Here is a 19543-nt window from a genome sequence, read left to right on the forward strand (position 1 = left end):
AAGTACTCGTAACATGTGTTTCGGGGGTGTGAATTTCCCAGCCAGACTCCATTCAAGGCCGTAAAAGGCTGTGAATTGTGACAGCTGCACAGCATATTTCAGCTCAGTGTTTAGTTAAATAAATTGGACAAACTTTTATCATTGGAAAAGAATGCCGATACACTCCGAAGCGTCTTGGGTTTATTTGAAGTCCCATTGTGCATCGTTCTTTCCTTTTTCTTAAAAAAACATATTTTTGCTTCAAGAAAAAGAAAAAAACGTGCACGCTCGGAGGTAGGTTCAGGCGGCCAACACATTTGAAATAGGAGTGTGTCAAGGATGCATTTGCACACTTTCCAGTGTGGGGGCAAGTTAACTGTAGTCGATTCCATTCAAAAAAGAAACCTTGTGTGTAAATCACAATAGTTCTGGGGTCATTGAGTTGATTAAACCCAAACGGAACAAGCCACGTTGTAGTTTAACGCGATGCATAATCCTTGCCTTTCATCTAAGCACAGAAAGGCGATTATGCACAGCTCATCCTGGTTATATTTCATTTTGCAGCTGAATTCAGTTCGTTTGTTCTGTCTCCCAAGTTTATATTTACAAGGCTGCTGTCAAAAACTCAGCTTAGCCTCGGTTTTCAGTTCTCTGCACATTTATCTGCTGAGCTTATATCCTGCTTCAAACATACCATTCAGTCCTAAACAACATTATTAACACATACATACATACATACATACATACATACATACATACATACAATAACACAAGACACTATTAGCAACCAAGCCCGGAATAAAGAATTTTGATCCCAGAGGATGGATCAAAAACAATGCTCAGGCCTTCAAAAAAGATTTAAAAGCCAGGTATTTTCAAAACTTAGTAATAAAGAGGCTAAGTTAAAGCAGAGTTTCTTAAATTCAGCCACGTTAAGATGGGTGGAGTTCAACTCCCAGAATTCCCCAGCCAGCACCTTTTAAGATGGGTGGACAGAATTCCCCAGCCAGCATACTTTAAGATGGGTAGACGTCCACTCCCAGAATTCCCCTTGTAAGTCAATAACTACTTATATGGGGTTTCTTGTTTGTGCAGGAGGGTTAGACTAGGTGACCTCCAAGGTCCCTTCCAACTCTGCAATGCATTTGCAAAAGGCCCACCTGTTTTGCTCATGGTGTAATTATCCACCAAATTCCCACCACCAGTTGGATTTTACCTTCTAAAAGGTGATGCCCCACAGTGTGGGTGGTGAATGAATTCTCTGTTATTCTCTGGAATTGGAAAGCAGGAGGAAGAAGGGAAGAGAAAAATCCCCATGTTGAAAGAAGGCAAGAAGGAAGCCGACTCAGCTTTCTATCACTTTATTGGGAGGTTAGGTGGATCCTATAACCCAAACCTCCCTTAAAAATGTGGTTTTTTCCCCCAAGGAGGAGAAAAACAATAGATTTCTGAGTCACATCCACCCTTGTCAAACTAGCCTTGGGCAATTCGAGAACGGGGTGTGTAGCTACACCTACGTTACTAATCAAACAATTCCTCTCCCCTGACATTATTATCGCTTTTGTGTTGTGGTTGGCCGCCTCTTGCAAGGGAGTTTGCTTGTCCCTGGGAATTGTGGCAGATGGAGCTCTTTAGGATGTGACCTAAGAGTAGATTAGTGGGGGATCTGGTCCCATAAATACAGCTCACTCCGGGATCCTGTTTCTGGATTTTTCTACCATGAAGATCATCCTGTGGTTTGGAGTTTTGCTCGGGGTTGCCTGGAGCCTGGAAACGTTTGAAGGGTGAGCTAGTTAACTTGCATCGTGGCCTGGGTTGGAATCAACCAATTGTCTAGTGTAGCAAGTCTCCAAATTTGAAACTTTGAGACTGGTGGACTACAACTCCCAGAATTCTCCAGCCAGCATAGCTGGCTGGGGAATTCTGGGAGTTAAAGTCCACCGAACTCAAAGTTACCACGTTTGGAGACCCCTGGCCTCGTGTGTTGGTGGGTTCTCCTTCCTGGATTTGTTTGCAGAGGATGCTTTGATGAGGATTTCTGCAAGGATCAGGGGGTTGGGCTAGATGACCTCCAGGAACTCCTTCCAACTCTAGGATTTCAAATGCGGTAGATTTCCTGCATTAGGTTAAACCGAAACACGCTTTGCTTGTTTGTAGACCATTCTAGTGTGTTGCGGGCAACTCGGCTGAGTCATAAAACACAGTTAACCCCAAAGATGCTTTTTCCAAAAAGGCACTTGTGGACTTTGTGGGTTATGTGGTTGAAAACGTTTAGCTTCTCATCCAATAAGCTGCTTCAGTTCTTAGCAGAATAGCAGAGTTGGAAGGGACTTTGGAGGTCTTCTAGTCCAACCCCCAGCTCAGGCAGGAAGCCCTCTACCATTTCAGACAAATGGTTGTCCAATCCCTTAAACACTTCCAGCGTTGGAGCACCCACAACTTCTGGTGGCAAGTAGTTCCACTGGTGAATTGTTCTAACTGTCAAAAAATCCTTCCTTAGTTCTAGGTTGCTTCTCTCCTTGATGAGTTTCCCTCAGTAGCTTCTTGTCCTGTTCAGTTCTGAGAAGCTTCTTGGAGGAGAAGCAAAATGTTTTTAAGGGACCCCCCCCCCCCCAAGAGAGTTGCATCTTGGGGACAACCACGAACTGGAGGATTGACAATCTCCATAGACGAAACACAGCTAAGTAAATCCAGGTTTCAGGTGATATGCAATCCTCCACTGAAGGCTTTGCACCACTCTGCGTTGCCCATCTACTGTATTCACAATGTTGTCTGATTTTTGGAAGAAATCAAATTATCTTTGTTCTATTTAAGCCTATTCTCCAAAGGAGGGGTCTCCAACCTTGGCAACTTTAAGGCTTGTGGACTTCAACTCCCAGATTTCCTCAGCCTTTCCCAGATTTCCTCAACTTTCCTAAAGTTCCTAGAGTTGCCAAGGTTGGAGACCCCTCCCCCCAAGCACCTTGAAGGCAGGGCAGGAAGCAACAGGTAGACACTAATCAAGGAGAGAAGCAATCTAGAACTAAGGAGGCATTTCCTAACACTGAGAACAATTAACCTATGGAACTCCTTGCCACCAGAAGTTGTGGTTACTCCATCAATGGAGATTTTTAAGAAGAGACTGGACAGCCGTTTGCCTGAAGAGGTGTAGGGTTTCCTGCTTGACCAGGGGGTTGGACTAGAAGACCTCCAAGGTCCCTTCCAACTGTTATGTACATTTGCAAAAGGCCCACCTGTTTTGCTCATGGGGTAATTATCTCCAAAATCCCCACAACCAGTTGGAGTTTTACCTGCTAAAAGGCGACAAAGGTGAATGAATACAGAATGCCCAGCAACGGGTCAAACTGGACGAAGCATTAATGCTCTTATTTTGATTTTTGGCTCTTTCAGTGACCAGGTCCTTCGCATGAAGCCGCGCAACGAGGAACAGATTGAGCTGCTCAATGAATTGGGAGGCCTGAAGCATCTCCAGGTGTGTCCATTCACACAGGGTAACAATGCGAGTCCAGGTCAATCCTCGACTTACGACCACAATTTGAACCCAAAAGTTCTGTTGCTAAGCAAGGCAGTGGTGAAGTACGTTTCACCCTCTTATTTGCCACAATTGTAAAGGGAAGTCACTGCAGTTATTAAGCGAGCAACGTGGTTGTTAAGTGAATCTGGCCTCCCCGTTGGCTTTGCTTATCAGACGGTCGCAAAAGGGAACCACAGGACCCTGCAACCGTCATAAACATGAGTCAGTTGTCAAGAGTCTGAATTTTGATGATGGAACTGTAAGGATGCTGCAATGGTCATAAGTGCGAAAACTGGTCATAAGTCCCTTTTTTCAGTGCCGTTCAAACAGCCACTAAATAAATGGGAAGTTGAGAACTAGCTGTATTCTGATTAAATGAATCATTCTGACCTTACATGACCCTCTCACACCTAGGAGTTGAAACCTCCCAGAATGGGGTGAAGGGTAGGACGGCGTGTAGAACAGCTGGTTTAACTTCCTGCTAAGTTGTCCAACAGGTTGCAAGTGTGTTGAGGTGTGCATCTCTTTAAGTATTGGTCGAGTTAGCCTTCTGCATCCCAAAATGAGTTGGCCAATAGGGTTGCAGTGGTGGATAAAGAGACAGGAGTGATCAATATTTCCAATAGATCCATCCTCACCACCTAGTGCTTCAGGCAGTTTGTTCTGACCCAGCTGCCCAAACACGACAAACCCTCTGAAGTGAACTCAAAGATTCCTTTATTAAGAGAACCGGCAAAAAAGTTTCCCTCTCCGGCAGGGAGATGAACAGTTGTCTGCCCCATCTATTCATCTCCGCCCCCTGCCTTTGATCCCCAGAGCTTCGCTAGCAGCAGTGGCTCTTCCGTCCCGAGGGCCAGCCCATAGATTTCCACTGCTCTCCTCTCCTCTGCCTTCTGCTCATCAGGCACTTGATCCAGCTGTTCCTCCTCTTCCTCATCAGCCACTTCCGGACCTGGGGGCTGTTGACTCTCCATCAGAGGGCTGATGGATGGCCCAGGCACTCTCTCTCTCTCTCTCTCTCTCCCTCCCTCCCTCTCTCTCTCTCTCTGCCAGCTCCACTCCCTCTTCCCCCTTGGAGCTCCCAGGTTGCCCTGACTTCCACGCCTCCTCCTACTCCCCCTCTGATTCGGCTGCTGGAGGGGCCAACAGGTCACAACACAGTCCTCGACTTACAGCCATTTGTTTAGTGACTGTTTGAAGTGACAATCCCACTGAAAAGGTGACTTATGACCAGTTTTCACACTTACGACCATTTTGCCATCCCCGTGGTCAAGTGATGAAAATTCAAAGACTTGGCAACCGGCATGTACTTATGCCGGTTGCAGTGTCTCAGGGGGAGTCTCCTTGATTCCCTTTGGGGACCTGACAAGCAAAGTGTTACTTTTTTAACAATTGGAGTGGTTCACTTAACAACCAAAGCAAGAAGGGTGATTAAAATGGGGCAAATCTTCCTTAGCAGCTGTCTCAGTCACATAAATGTTTGCTCAATTTGTGGTCGTAAGTCGGGGACTACCCACAGTCACCCTCCTACCCCACCTCAAAACAGGTTAAAGCTCCTGTGTAGCATCCACAGTTGTTAATATTTTAACGTGGTTGCTAAGTGAATCAGAAGCTTGCAGAAAGGGAGCAGGTAACCCTGGGATACGGCGTCCGTCATAAATGGGAGTCAGTCGCCAAGAGTCTGGATTTTGATGGCATGATGGTGGGGATGCTGCAACCATCATAAATATGGACCGATGGCCAAATGTCTGAATTTTGACCCCGTGACCATCGAGAAGTTGCAACGGTTTGTAAGTGTGAAAAATGGTCGTAAGTCACTTTTTTCAGCACCATTGTAATTTTGAACGGTCGCTAAATGAACGGCCGTACGTCAAGGAGTGCTTGTAGCATTTTCCTTTAAAAATGAGCATTTATCTCTATTTTAAGGCACATTTTGAGGTGACCTTAACTCCTTCACTGGCTTCTCCTCTTCTTCTCCTCAGCTGGATTTCTGGCGGTCTCCTTCGCACCCCAAAGAACCGGTCGATATCCAGGTGCCCTTCGCTTATCTCCAAGCTGTCAAAGTCTTTCTGGAGTCACACCAGATCGAGTACTCAATCCTGATCGAAGATGTGCAGGTATGATGGAAGGGGGCAAAAAGAAAAAATCAATAAAAGGGATTCAAGCATTGCATTTGGACCACACGTCCCATCGCTCCTCTTCCTAAGAACCACAAGAACAATCATGCTCCGTCTGGGCACCGGGGGGGGAGTAGGGTGAGGGTGGGTTGATGTGTTGAGTTGTGAGAGGTTTACTTGTGTTCCTGTCAATGAGGGTTTCTCAAATTTAAGGACTTGAAGATAGGTGGACTCCAACTCCCAGAATTCCCCTGTCAGTTTTGAGATAGGCGGACTCCAACTCCCAGAATTCCCCAGTCAAGACGGCTGGCCAGGGAATTCTGGGAGTTGAAGTCCGTCCATCTTCAAGTTGTTAAAATTGAGAAACATTGCTGTGATTAGTCCAGGTGATACACACAGCATTCTTCCCACCAATGTTTCCACCCTCACACCGAGTGAGAGTGTGTGGCTGCACAACTTCACCCACAATCGGTGACAAACAACATGAGAACAAATCTGACTACCCTGTTTCCCCGAAAATAAGCCCCCCCCCGGATAATCAGCCCAATTGGGCTTTGGAGCGCATGCGTTAACATAAGCCCTCCCTGAAAATATTGCAACACGGCAGCAGCCAAGAGGTCACCCTGCTCGCTGCCTCCTGCACCTCAAAAATAAGAAGACCTCCCGGAAAATAAGGCCAAGTGCTTATTTCGGGGGTCAAAAGAAGATCCTGTCTTATTTTCTGGGAAACACAGGATCTCTGTCACCCACGTTCATCAATCAATCAATCAATCAATCAATCAATCAATCAATCAGAATCGAGCTGGAAAGGGCATTGGAGGTCTTCTAGTTCAACCCGCAGCTCAAGCAGAAGACCTTAAACCACATCACACAAATTGTTGTTTTTAATCTCTTCTTGAAATCTTCCACTGATGGAGCCCCCACAACATCTGGTGGCAAGCAGTTCCACTGGTGAATTGCCCTCGCTGTCAGGAAGTTTCTCCTTAATTCCAGGACGCTTCTCTCCTGGATTAGTTTCCATCCGTTGCTCCTTGTCCTGCCTTCTGGTGTTTTGGAAATTAATTGGAGCCCCCTCTTCTTTGGGGCAGCCCCTCAAATATTGGAATATGGCTTTCATCTCCCCCCTAGTCCTCCTTTTCTCTAGAGTAACTGCATTCAAATCCTGCGACCGTTCTCGTTGTAGGCCCTGGTGGACGAAGAATCTCGCGAGATGCACCTTAACCGCCAACGGGAATACGGGAGCAGCAGGGATTTTAACTACGGCGCTTACCATAAGTTGGACACTGTAAGTCACTTGAGAACAGCTTGGCTCACAGTGGGTTTCAATCTCTCACGCAGAGGAACCATTATATAACAGGGAGTCCTTGACTTACGACCGCCACGGGGTGGGGGGAGGTGGGGGCAGAATTTACATCGCTGAGCAAGGTGGTTGTTAAATGAGCCAAACCTGGCTTTACACAAACACACTTACTCCAAGTGACGGAGGAGAGAACCGAAGGTGGCTATTAGCTAACCACTAGGCAAGAAGGCTTCTTACAACAAGAGTCACTTCCGGGGAGATGACTGTAGACATTTGAGAAATGCATAAATGCATAAATAAACCAAAAAGTTCATCGTTTGGGTGGAGATGGCCTCATTTTGGGGGCGGGAAGGATGATGAATGACACGTGTCAGTCATTCAGGGATATGATGAGGTGACGATTCCTATCCCAGAGCATAGGGACCAGACCTTTGGTGGCAAAAAAGTCACGATGGCGTCCACCACTCTACTGGCAAATAACCGTCTTATTTTTTAAGCTGTGTTGCATTCAGTCGCATGCATTATCGCCATCGTCTCGAATTTTCGGGACCTTCCCTCTATACAGGCCCCTGATTGACAGGTGACTTCAAAGCTTGCAGTTCTAGACCAGGGCTTTTCAGTAAGATGGGTGGACTTCAAGTCCCAGCATTCCCCAACTAGCCATGGAATTCTGGGAGTTGAAGTCTACCGACCTTAAAGCATATTGGCTGGGGAATTCTGGGAGTTGAAGTCCAGACATCTTAAAACAAATATGTTGCAGGGGAATTTGGGAGTTGACGTCCATTTATATTAAAGCATACTGGCTGAGGAATTCTGGGAGTTGAAGTCTATCGAACTTAAAGCATATTGCCTAGGGAATTCTGGGACTTGAAGTCCAGACATCTTGAAGCAAACATGCTGCAGGGGAATTCTGGGAGTTGATGTCCATTCATCTTAAATTTGCCAAGTCTGAGAAACGCTGATCTAGACTGTAGACCAAAAAAGCAGCTTATACATCAAACAGGTGAATTTAATTTTTTACAAGATGGTTTTTACTCCACCAGGTGTATCCTTTTCTGTCTGCCCCCCCCCCCAATTCTACCTGTCTCCTCTTTTATATCCTCCTTAGATTTATCAAGCAATGGATGATATTGTGGCTGAGTACCCCGAGATTGTGAGCAAACTCCAGATTGGAAAGACCTATGAAAATCGGCCACTCTTTGTCCTGAAGGTACTACAATATTTGTGTCTGTGTATTAAAATCTTGAGATTATTATTATTATTATTATTATTATTATTATTATTATTATTATTATTATTACTACTACTACTACTACTACTACTACTACTATACGATTGTATCACAGCGACCAGTTGATTTGCCGGATTTGGCATTGATTACTAGTCGGGCCCCACCTATTATTATTATTATTATTATTATTATTATTATTATTATTATTATTATTATTATTATTATTTACTTTATTCATTAAACATGAATCTCAGCCAACTGAACATTCAAAAATGCATTACAAATACCAGTGACTGGTGCTAATGGTTGATACGGTTTGCTGCCAGCGTCCTAGATATCAACCAAGGACCTTAAAATGTAAGATGTTCCAAGTAGCGCAGTTTTTTGCAGCTCCGCTGGTGTTATTGCAGGAAGCTGCAGTTTGTGGATGTGTCTTGTAAAATTCTTGGACATGGTGCCAAGTGCCCCGATGACTATGGCTATCACTCTTACATGCTTCATCGATAGCCGTGTAGTTTCGATGCTCTCTCTGTTAAAACTTAAGTAGAGGCTATATGTTGTTTATAGTAAAATAGACCAATAGAGAAACATGAAATGATAATTTGGTGTAATTTTTGAAGGGGCAATTGAAGAGATTGTTTATGTATTAAGAGGAAATAAGTATAACAATGGAAAATAATGAAAGAAAATAATTTGGCTGAAAGTGCAAACCAATCTGTGATGTAAAATGGATTAAGTAAATGAGAGGATGTAAAAGGAAAGATCCAATCAACTTTGTTTCTATAATATGTGTAAATCTGTATTTTAAAAAAATAGGTGTAAAAAAACCACAATTCCAAGAATTAAATCACCAAGATCTTCTTAAAAAAAAAAAGAGAGAGATGCATAATAGTTTGGTATGCAGAGCATCTTAAGAGTGAACACATGCATATCCACATGTACAAAAAGGGAAGGTGTGTATTTTAAAGGGGGAAATTGCTGCCTTAGAAGGATATAAAAACTTCAAACTGTCATCATCAGAAAGCAGAATAACCAGAATTGCAAATTAATGCAGAACAACTGCAGCTTTTATTCAGATACCCACTAAGACACAATGACATGTGGTTAATTGATTGCATTGCACAGATGCCAAAGGCTTTATTTGACAAATTATTATCTGCCACAGGCTTAAAAGCAATTAAACTGATTTATGGCTTTAAATGTATTTACTTTAGCACCCAACTCTTTTCTCTACCAATGGCTGTCAACCTTGGCTGCATTTAAGAGGGGTGGACTTCAACTCCTAGAATTCCCCGGCTGGGGGGGATTCTAGGAACTGAAGTCCCACCCCTCTTAAAGTGACCCAGGTTGAAAAATTCTGTTTCTACACCTTGAGATGCTCCGAAAATGCACAAATTATTTTGGATTGTTGCATTTTTTCCCCCTAGTCATTTTTATATTACACGACATTTTACATGACATATTATATACACGTCAGAAATGGTTTTAGGCAGGGTCTCCTGCTTGGGTGGGTGGGGGGTTGGACTAGATGACCTACAAGGTCCCTTCCAACTCTGTTAATCTGTTAATATTGTAGTCATGAAACCTATTATTGTCTATACTGCTTATGTATAATAAATTTGGCAACCTGTCTCTGTCATGGGAGGCTTCTTATCCATTTTAGATTTAGTTTTTGTATTGTTATTTTATTTGAGAGTGTCTATCGCATTCTGCATTGTTGTTTTGTGGCATTTTATTGCAACTTATAAAAAAAAGGATTATTTGTAAAAGTCCATGTTCTGTCCAACAGTTCAGCACCGGGGGAAACCGACGCCCTGCCATATGGATCGATGCTGGGATTCACGCACGGGAATGGGTGACCCAGGCCACAGCTCTCTGGACAGCTAAAAAGGTCAGCTGCTATGGAATAGCGGTGGGGGGAAGGTTTCTATCTGGCTCCACCCAATTTAGGGACTGACCACACCCTCTGGCGGCAAGGCAACTATAAAAGGTGTCACATGATGGCAGTAGTCCTCATGAGGGATCTTTTGATGCTCTCTGACCTTGATAGTTTTCTTGCAGATGTTTTATGACCCAACTAGGGAACATCATCAGTGCTAGAATGGAGTTGAGTTTGTGGGATGGAGGAGGAGGAGGAGGAGGAGGAGGAGGAGGAGGAGGAAGGAGAAAGAAGAGAGGGGAGGACTGTGGGGTGCTTGGTGCTCTCTGAGTTTGGTTGTTTTCTTACAAACGTTTCATGACCCAATTAGGAAACATTATCAGTGCTAGGAGGGCGTAGGTTTATGGAGAGGAGGAGGAGGAGGAAGAAGTAAAGGACTGGGGAAGTCCTTGGTTCCCTCTGAGCTCATTTGTTTTCTTGCAGATGTTTCATGACTCAAACTAGATAACATCATCAGGTAGTCCTCAACTTATGACCATTCATTGAGCTCAACATTTCTGCTGCTAAGCGAAACATTTAAGTCAGTTTTGCCCCATTTTACGACCTTTCTTGCTCCGGCTGCTAAGTGACTCACTGCAGCTGTGAAGTTCGTAACTCAGTGCTTAAAGGAATCCGGTTTCCCCCATTGACTTCGCTTGCCAGGTCGCAAAAGCGAATCCCAGGACCCTGCAACCGTCACAAATACGAGCCGGTGTCCGAGCCTCTGAATTCGGATCACATGACCATGAGGATGTGGCCACGGTCACACGAAAACGGTTGTGTTGCTTTTCCCCCCCAATGCTGCTGTGAATGGTCACTAAATGAAAAGTTGTAAGTCGAGGACCACCTGTGTGCGGGTGGTTCCAGGTGCAAAGAGGGGCTGATCCGCTTCTTAGCTCAGGTTGAGAAATCTCAAAAGTTGGTGTATACACCCGCGACATTATCCCTCAAACAAAGTGCGAAAATAATGATGGAATAAAACTCCCTTTTGTGTAAAGTGGGGGGATTTGAGGGGTGCAAAACAAGGCTTTAAGTATGCAGAGACATAGAGTTATGGGGGGGCTGTCTGCCCCCCACAGGAAGAACACCCTCCCCCCCCTCCCAAGCCGGATGGGAACTGCACGTGGATGAAAGTTGGGTGTGAAGCCACAAGGAGATTCTGAGAATTTAATTAATTTAATTTATTAGATTTCTAGACCGCTCCCTCTCCCCGAAGGGACTCGGGGCGGTGAGAAGGGTCAACAGCTGCAAAAGCCTGCTTGGGAGGGGAGGATGGGACTCCCCCCCCCCAGAAAATGTGGGTCTTGGAGTTGCACCCCACTTTGAATCTCTTTTTTTTGCCTCCCCAGATCGCTTCTGACTTTGGGAAAGATCTGTCTCTGACCTCCCTCCTCAACCAAATGGATATTTTTCTGCTGGTGGCTGCAAATCCTGATGGATACGTCTACTCTCACACCACAGTGAGTCCCTGATCCCGAATTGCATCAGGAGGTCTGATTTTTCCCTCTTGACCAATATTTGCCAACCTGTTCCCAGTGTGCGAGGCTGCCAGAAGGCAAGAAGGATTCAGAAACCAGGGTCGACTCGGGAGTAAGGCTTGGAGATGATTGGCCCCTCCCATAAGACATAAAAGAGGAGCGAACGGGACGTGAGCTTTTGCAGGAAGCAATTAGTTCATCTGGTCGGTTCAAGCTTTGAGAAGTTCTGTTTGACTCTGTGCTAAGTTTGGTGCTTGCTCTGCATTTGGCAATTAGGTCCCTGGCCGCATTCCCAGGGAGATCAGGTGGGCGTTTATCAACAATCCCCTGAAAGGCTGTGGCAACTCAAGCAGACGTCTGTCGGAATCTTCACAGACTGTTTGTGAAGCCTTGTGGACTGTTAATGACCACAATTTACAGCCGTAAAAATAAAAGAAGGTTTTTGGGACTAAGATTGTCATTTATGCTTCCTCGGGAAGCCTAGGTCAGAATATTGTGCAAGTACCATCCTCTCTCCTCTCCGCTGATCTGCAAAGCCAGAACCTCTGATCTAGAACCTCACGATGCAATGACCATTGATAGTTGGCTTGTTGTTGCTTCTAACGGCACTGCTTTTTCTTCCGTATCCAGAATCGGATGTGGCGAAAAACCCGATCCAGAATACCTGGCAGCCGGTGTGTCGGCGTCGATCCCAACCGAAACTGGGATGCCGGCTTTGGAGGTAAGTGAGGCATTTCTTTTGTCCGCAGAGAGTTATTGAATTGGTGATGCTGGTGTTAGATAGTCCTTGACTTACAACAGTTCATTTAGTGACCATTTGAAGTTACAACCACACTGAAAAAAGTAACCTATGATGGTTTTCACACTTACAATTGTTGCGGTGTCCCCGTGGTGATGTGCTCAAACTTTGGATCTTGGAAACAGACATGTATGTATGACGGTTGCTGTCAACTCCTAAAGTATTTGCATGGCTGTTATTGAGTTGCCATGTGAGGAGAGGGGGAAGCGCATTCCACGCATACCTTCGACTAGAGTCAGATCTCAGATTATAATAGCAGGCTTGTGAGGCGTGCACCTCGTTGGAGGATGTGATTTATGACACAGACTGAGGGGAGGGAAGAAACAGGGGCAAAGCTCAGCCATAATTTAAATGAGGCTTAGAGCTGACTACAATGGGGTATTGCCCAAATGGGGCTCCTAATAAATAACTGGATTTCTTTTGAAACTTGGCTCGAGGCTCATGAATTAAGTAGGGCAACTTTCAGAAACCTGACAAATGCAGTGTCCCAAGGTCATGGGATCCCATTTTGTGATCTTCAGACAAGCAAAATCAATGGGGAAGAAGCGTGATTCACTTAATGACCATGTTACTGGTGTAAGAACAAGAGTGAGAATTGCGATGAGGAAGTTCATAAAACGGGACAAAATACACTTAACTGCCTTGCTTAGCAACAGAAATTTGGGGCTCAGTTGTGATTATAAGTGGAGGATTACCTGCCTTTCCCTTCGGTAGAAAATCTGTTTTGCATCAGGGCTAACATTCTGGTCTGTTGTTATTTCTTGCTGTGATTGTGAAGTTATTGGGGTTTAAGTATCCTCCAATTACTTAAAGCTGACAAATTTGAAGAGTTTATGTTTTATTTATATTATACATACTGATGCAAACAGTACTCTATTGCCACCTAGGGCCAGAAAGCAAGCATTACAACTTCATTTGGCACTAGAAAGAGCGCAGAGAAGAGCAACAAAGGGGATTAGGGGACTGGAGGCTAAAACATAGGAATGGGCTGAAAAAAGGGCTGAAAAGGCAGCGTGTTGGAGCCCCAAGAATGGCCGGTGGGTGGGTGGGTGGGGCTTTGGCAATATTTGGTTTATAAGACACACAGATGGTTTCACCCCCTTTGGGGAGACACAAAAGTGCGTCTTATAGTCTGAAAAATATGGTAGTTGATCATTGGGGTCTCTGAATAAAAGCAAACCTTGGATTCTTGTTGTGTTCTGACCGGGTCTGTTTGCACTCCCACCCTGGCAGGACCTGGCGCCAGCGATGACCCCTGTTCCGATTCCTATCGCGGACCCAGCGCCAACTCGGAAGTCGAAGTCCGCTCGATGGTGGATTTTGTCAAGAGGCACGGAAACATCAAGGCTTTTATCAGCATCCACAGCTACTCCCAGCTCCTCATGTACCCCTATGGCTACACCTGCGCCAGGCCCAAAGACGCGGCAGAACTGGTAAAGGAACCGAGGGGAGAAGCAACCTGGAAGGAAGGGGAAATTTAAGGGGAATATCTCTGCTCCCAAGGGAATCCAAGGGGATAATTTCTGATTTTCTTCCTAGGACACAGTGGGAAAATCAGCCGCCAACGCCTTGGCGTCGCTGTATGGCACCCAGTATAGAATCGGGCCCATTTGCTCCGTCATTTGTAAGTGTGGGGATGCATTTCAGCCTGGGACTCTTTGGTGGGGAGGGGGTTCTAGGATATAAGGGTCTAGGGCAGCGTTTCTCACCCTTGGCAGCTTGAAGAGGTGTGGACTTCAAATCCCATATGTATGTATCAGTGATGGGTTTCAAAAATTTTTAGAACCACTTCTGTAGGTGTGGCCTGCTTTGTGGGAGTGGCTTGCCAGCCATGTGACCAGATGAGAGTGGCTTGGCAGTCATGTGACTGGGTGGGCATGGCCAACTTGTAAAATGTGGTGAAACTCACTTAACAACGCTCTTGCTTAGCAACCAAAATGTTGGCTCGGGAACTCTGGCATTTGAAGCATGCAAGTCTTAAAGCTGTCAAGTTACAAGACCCTCGCACCCCTAACCCGAGATATACACATTTTATATTTCTATCCATTCAATCATCCATCCAGATATACATGCATATATCCCTCTGGTAAGGGGAAAATCCAACATGTGCTCCGGACATTTCCCCCGTATAAATAAATACCCGGGCAACGCCGGGCTAATAGAGATATAAAATTTATCAGGATGATAGCTACAGCCGACAGGATATCTACGGGACAAGTCTTAAAGTGGCGGAGTTTGGCTAGCTGAGGAATTCTGGGAGTTGAAGTCCACAAGTCTTAAAGTGGCCGTGTTTGGGGAGCCCTGGTCTAAGACTCTGGGGCCCAGTAGCAGTGGTTCCTACTGGTTCAGATAGGTCCGGCAGCGACCCAGGCCTGCCACACCCCCGAACGGGTTCTCTGAGCAGTGCTGCGGGTGCTATCATCTTGTTATGCCCGGTTCTGTGCATGCACAGAGCAATTTTTATTGTACTGCGCATGTGGCACAGCCACGAGTAAACCGTCTGTCGTGGCTGCCAGAACCGACTCCTGCCCGGTAGAGATGCAAACCACACTTCGCTTGCTTAGACCCGTGTTCTCCTGCGCCGTCTTCCTTCTAGACCAAGCCAGCGGTGGGAGCATTGACTGGAGTTACGATTATGGGATCAAGTACTCCTTCGCCTTTGAGCTGAGAGACACGGGGCGCCACGGTTTCCTCTTGCCTGCCAAACAGATCATCCCCACCGCCCAGGAGACGTGGTTGGGCCTGAAAAAGATCATGGAGCACGTGCGAGACCACCCCTACTGAGGACTGGAAGTTCCCGGAGAAGACAGGATTTGGGCTTCAAATTATCACACTAACAGGAATCTGATTCTAGGATAGACCAGCGATGGCAAACCTTTTCGGCACCGAGTGGGGAAACCAGTTGGCCGGTGCACACATGCCGGGTTTTTTGGCTCTTTTGGGCTTGAAAAACAGCCTGGAAAATGGTCTGTTTTGGGGCCATTTTTTTGGCTCCTTTTCAGGTCATTTGGGGGCCGTTTTCTGACCATTTCTGGCTTGAAAACAGCCCAAAAAAAGGACCCCAAACACCCCAAAAACAGGCTGGTATTTGGACATTTCTTCAGCTGTTTTCTGGCCGTTTCCCAACCATTTTGGCATGAAAACAGCCCGAAAAATGCCTGAAACAGCTCAAAAAAGGACCAAAAACGCTCCACAATCAGGCCAGTTTTGGGGCATTTCTTGAGCCGCTTTCAGGCCATTTTCCAACATTCCAGTGCCCCAAAATGCTCTGCGTGCCACCTCTGGCGTACATGCTGTAGGTTTGCCATCACGGGGATAGACAGATCCCTTTAGATGCCCCCAAGAGAGAGAGAGAGAGAAAATCAGATTTTAAATAACCATCAATAGGTCAATTCGGATAATGGCCACTGGGGGCAGCAGAGGTGCAGAAATCACTTTGCAGTTGCTGCCCTCTAGTGGTCACTACATTTTTTGCAGCCCAGATCTAATACATTTAAGCTTATTAAATACAGCCTCATCGTAATGGCCCTTGATGTTTGGATTACAGTTCCCAAAATCCTCCCGACAGGGTGGCGTATTTAGCAGCAAGCTTGCTGGAATGAATGGGGACTACATTGCCCAGCATTCCCAGACAGCAGTGGAGGATTCTGGACGTTGTAGTCCCAGCTTGTCTGAAGGTCATTGAGCGATGATATTCTAGCATATTTAGCAATTGAGGAATGAAGGCAAATGTGGTGGAGACCCAAATCTTCCCTTTTGTGGTTCCTGTGACCATTAATATTTTGGATTAAACCTTCTTGAGATGTTTCTTCAGCACTTTATCAATAAATCCTGCTTCCAATTGTCCTCTGGACGTCTCCTTCATTTTTCTTCACTATGGATCCTCTTAATGATGTGACTCGTGGTCCTGGGTATACAGGTAGTCCTCGACTTACGACGACAGTTGAGTCCAAAATTTCCATTGTTGAGCAAGACAGTAGTTCAGTCAGATGTGTCCCATTTTACGAACTTTCTTTCTACAGTTGTTAAGTGAATCATTGCTGTTAAGCGAGGAACGTGGTTGTTAGGGGAATCTGGGTTCCCCGTTGCTTGTCGGAAGGTCGCAAAGGGGGATCACGTGAAATCACTGCGACTGTCATAAATACGAGTCAGTTGCCAAGCATCCGAATTTTAATTCCGTGACCATGGATATACTGCAACGGTCGTAAGTGTGAAAAACCTATGACTGTAAGCCACTATCATAAGTCACTTTTTTCACTGCCATCGTAACTTTGAATGGTCACTAAATGAACTCTTGTAAGTTGAGGATCACTTGTAGCTTTGATTAGTTTTGTGAAGTCTGAGCTTGGTTGTTTGCTTGCAGATGTTTCATTACCCAACTAGGTCACATCATCAGTGCTAACAGACACATAGAGATAAGTCCCATTTACACACCATCCAAAAGAGACAACAGAAAAGCCAACAAAAAAGGACATCCCTTCCAGCAGCCAATAGATAAGCAGGGATTAACACCAGACAAACAACCAAGCAAGCAGAAAACAATACCCCAATCAACCAAGTCCAGGGAGCACCAAGGACTCCATCAGTCAACTCTGAGCTACAGAGATTGATGGATTGATTGATAACATTTATTTGCCACCCATCTCGTACCCAACAATGGTCTTCTACTGATTCATTTTATTTGTGGCTTAGTAAATTGAGGGAAGACAGCTGGTTTGGCTGCTTCTAACAAAGTTCAATACATTGGAAGAAATCAGGTTCAAGGACATATTATACATAATATAATAATCAAGACAGTTGTATTCCAACAACCCTCTGTGTCTGCCTTCAGATGGTACTCCAACTTAAAAATGATGTATTCCCCCAGATTTTGTATGTGTGTGTGTATGTGTGAAGCGGGGGGAAATGCCCCAGGTATGGAACCAAAGGAATAATTCAAATTATGGCTGGTAAGATCCAGATGGATGACCATGGAAGAAGGCAGAAGAAGTGCTGATTGGGTCATTGCTCTCAGACTGACCTTTGGCATCTGGGACTTTTCAGCTTATTTTACTTGGCTGCACCAGACGTTGAATGGAGGAATAATAACAGATAATGCCACAAAGAACACTAAAATATCAGAGAGAATAGAATGGAATGGAATAGAACAGAATAGAAATAATTAGAATGGAATGTAATAGAAATAGAATGAAATAGAAATAGAATGAAATAGAAATGGAATGGAACAGAATAGAATAATAATTAGAATGGAACGGAATGAAATAGAATAGAATGGAATGGAGTGGAATGGAATAGAAATAGAATGGAATGGAATAGAATAGAATAATAATTAGAATGGAATAGAATAGAATAATAATTAGAATGGAATGGAATGGAATGAAATAGAATAGAATGGAATGGAATAGAAATAGAATGGAATGGAATAGAATAATAATTAGAATGGAATAGAATAGAAAATAGGAATAAATAGAACAGAAAATAGGAATAGAATAGAATAATAGAACAGAATAGGAATAGAATAAAAATCAAAAATAGGAATAGGGATAGGATAGGATAGGACAGGACAAGATTATTTATTGGCCAAGTGTGATTGGACACACAAGGAATTTGTCTTCAGTTCATAAGCTCTCATTGTGCATAAACGCTATAAGTGATAAATCACGAAAATACATTCCTCATGAATCATAAGACACTTAGTGATAGTCATAGGATACTAAATAAGCAATCAAAGCATACTAGGAAACTAAATAAAAAATACAAATCATAAAGATACAAACAGCAAAGTTATAGTCATAAGTAGAAAAGGAAATAGCTTCCTTGCTTGAAACAGCTCCAGGATGGATGTGCCCAATAGGAAACGGGCTGCTTCTGAGGAAAGGGAATTCTGGGAGTTGGAGTGCATCTGTGAAACTGGCTGAGGAATTCTGGGAGGTGAAGTCCAGACATTTTTAAAGTTGCAGAGATGGAGAAATCTGCTTTAGAAGGTCAAGTCCAAGGATGGCCGCAGTATATAAAGCACACATGTACAAAAGGAGGATTGCATCATCATAGCGGCCATCTTGACTTTTTTGCTCACACCCTGTGCCCCTCCCACCAATCTCTAGCAATTTGCACACAACTTTATCAAGTGATGCGCCCTAATTGTTTCACACTCCTGCCTGCTGTTTGCACGCTTGCAACTCTAAGAATTGAGGGTCAAATCAGAGCCCGTTACAAGGATTTCCTGCAGTGGTTGGATTCAATTTTTTTTTTTTACTACTGGCTTGGTGGGCGTGGCAGGGGAAGGGTACTGCAAAATCCCCATTCCCTCCCGATCAGGTGGGACTCAGAAGACAGAGAATAGATGGGGCGGGGCCAGCCAGAGGTGGTATTTGCCGGTTCTCCAAACTACTCAAAATTTCCGCTACTGGTTCTCCAGAACTGGTCGGAACCTCTGTTCTCCTGGGACAAAATCCAGCCAGGTGTCACCTGGCAGGTGAGCTCTTTATCTCTGCCTTATGCCAGGCCAACTCTTTGCTTGTTCACTCCCCTGTAAAGCAAACTTCTATTCTGTACAAAACAGGTTTAAAAAAGCAGAACGAAATAACAGAGTAACCGGATTGGAAGGGACCTTGGAGGTCTTCTAGTCCAACCCCCATGCAGGAGACTCTATACCCAGGATGGCGATCCTATGGCACGTGTGCCACAGGTGGTACACGGAGCCATTTGGCAGGGCACGCGAGGTGTTGCACTGTCAGCTGTCCAGCACATATGCGCGCACTGGCCAGCTGAATTCACCCTTTTTTAAAGCCATTTTTCGCCCTCCCCAGGCTCCAGAGGCTTTATAGGAGCCTGGGGAGGGCGAAAAGAGCCTCCCCCCCCCGGAGGCCCTCCGGAGGCTTCATGAGCTTCCCTGAAGCTTCCAGATGCAAAAAACTGGCCCTATGGGCAAACTGGAAGTTCAGGAACGGACTTCTGGTTTGCTCATAGGGTCGGTTTAAGCCTTCGGGAGCCTTCAGGGACTTTCAGGAGGCTTCCCTGAAGGCTCCGGAGGATAAAAAATGGCCCTACAGGCAAACCAGAAGTCACTTCCGATTTGCTCGGAGGGTTGTTTTGATTGCTCCGGAGGCTTCAGGGAAACCTCCTAAAGGTCCCTGAAGCCTCTGGAGGGCTTCCGGGGTGGCAGGGGAGGCTGTTTTCACCCTCCACAGGCTCCTATAAAGCCTCT

General features: G+C 45.1%; 1 protein-coding gene across 1 annotated transcript; it reads left to right on the forward strand.

The window, feature by feature from the left end:
* Nucleotides 1–1609: 1609 nt before the first annotated feature.
* CPA2 (carboxypeptidase A2) lies at nt 1610–15597 on the forward strand. Its single transcript, XM_081958473.1, has 11 exons — nt 1610–1763; nt 3370–3451; nt 5476–5610; nt 6794–6895; nt 8019–8120; nt 9931–10032; nt 11409–11519; nt 12168–12258; nt 13570–13769; nt 13876–13960; nt 14933–15597. The coding sequence occupies exons 1-11, from the start codon at nt 1699–1701 to the stop codon at nt 15118–15120; spliced, it is 1263 nt and encodes a 420-aa protein (XP_081814599.1). The 5' UTR covers nt 1610–1698; the 3' UTR covers nt 15121–15597.
* Nucleotides 15598–19543: the final 3946 nt, after the last annotated feature.

This window comes from Natrix helvetica (assembly GCF_964273705.1).
Source record: "Natrix helvetica genome assembly, chromosome: 6".
Lineage (NCBI taxonomy): Eukaryota > Metazoa > Chordata > Lepidosauria > Squamata > Natricidae > Natrix > Natrix helvetica.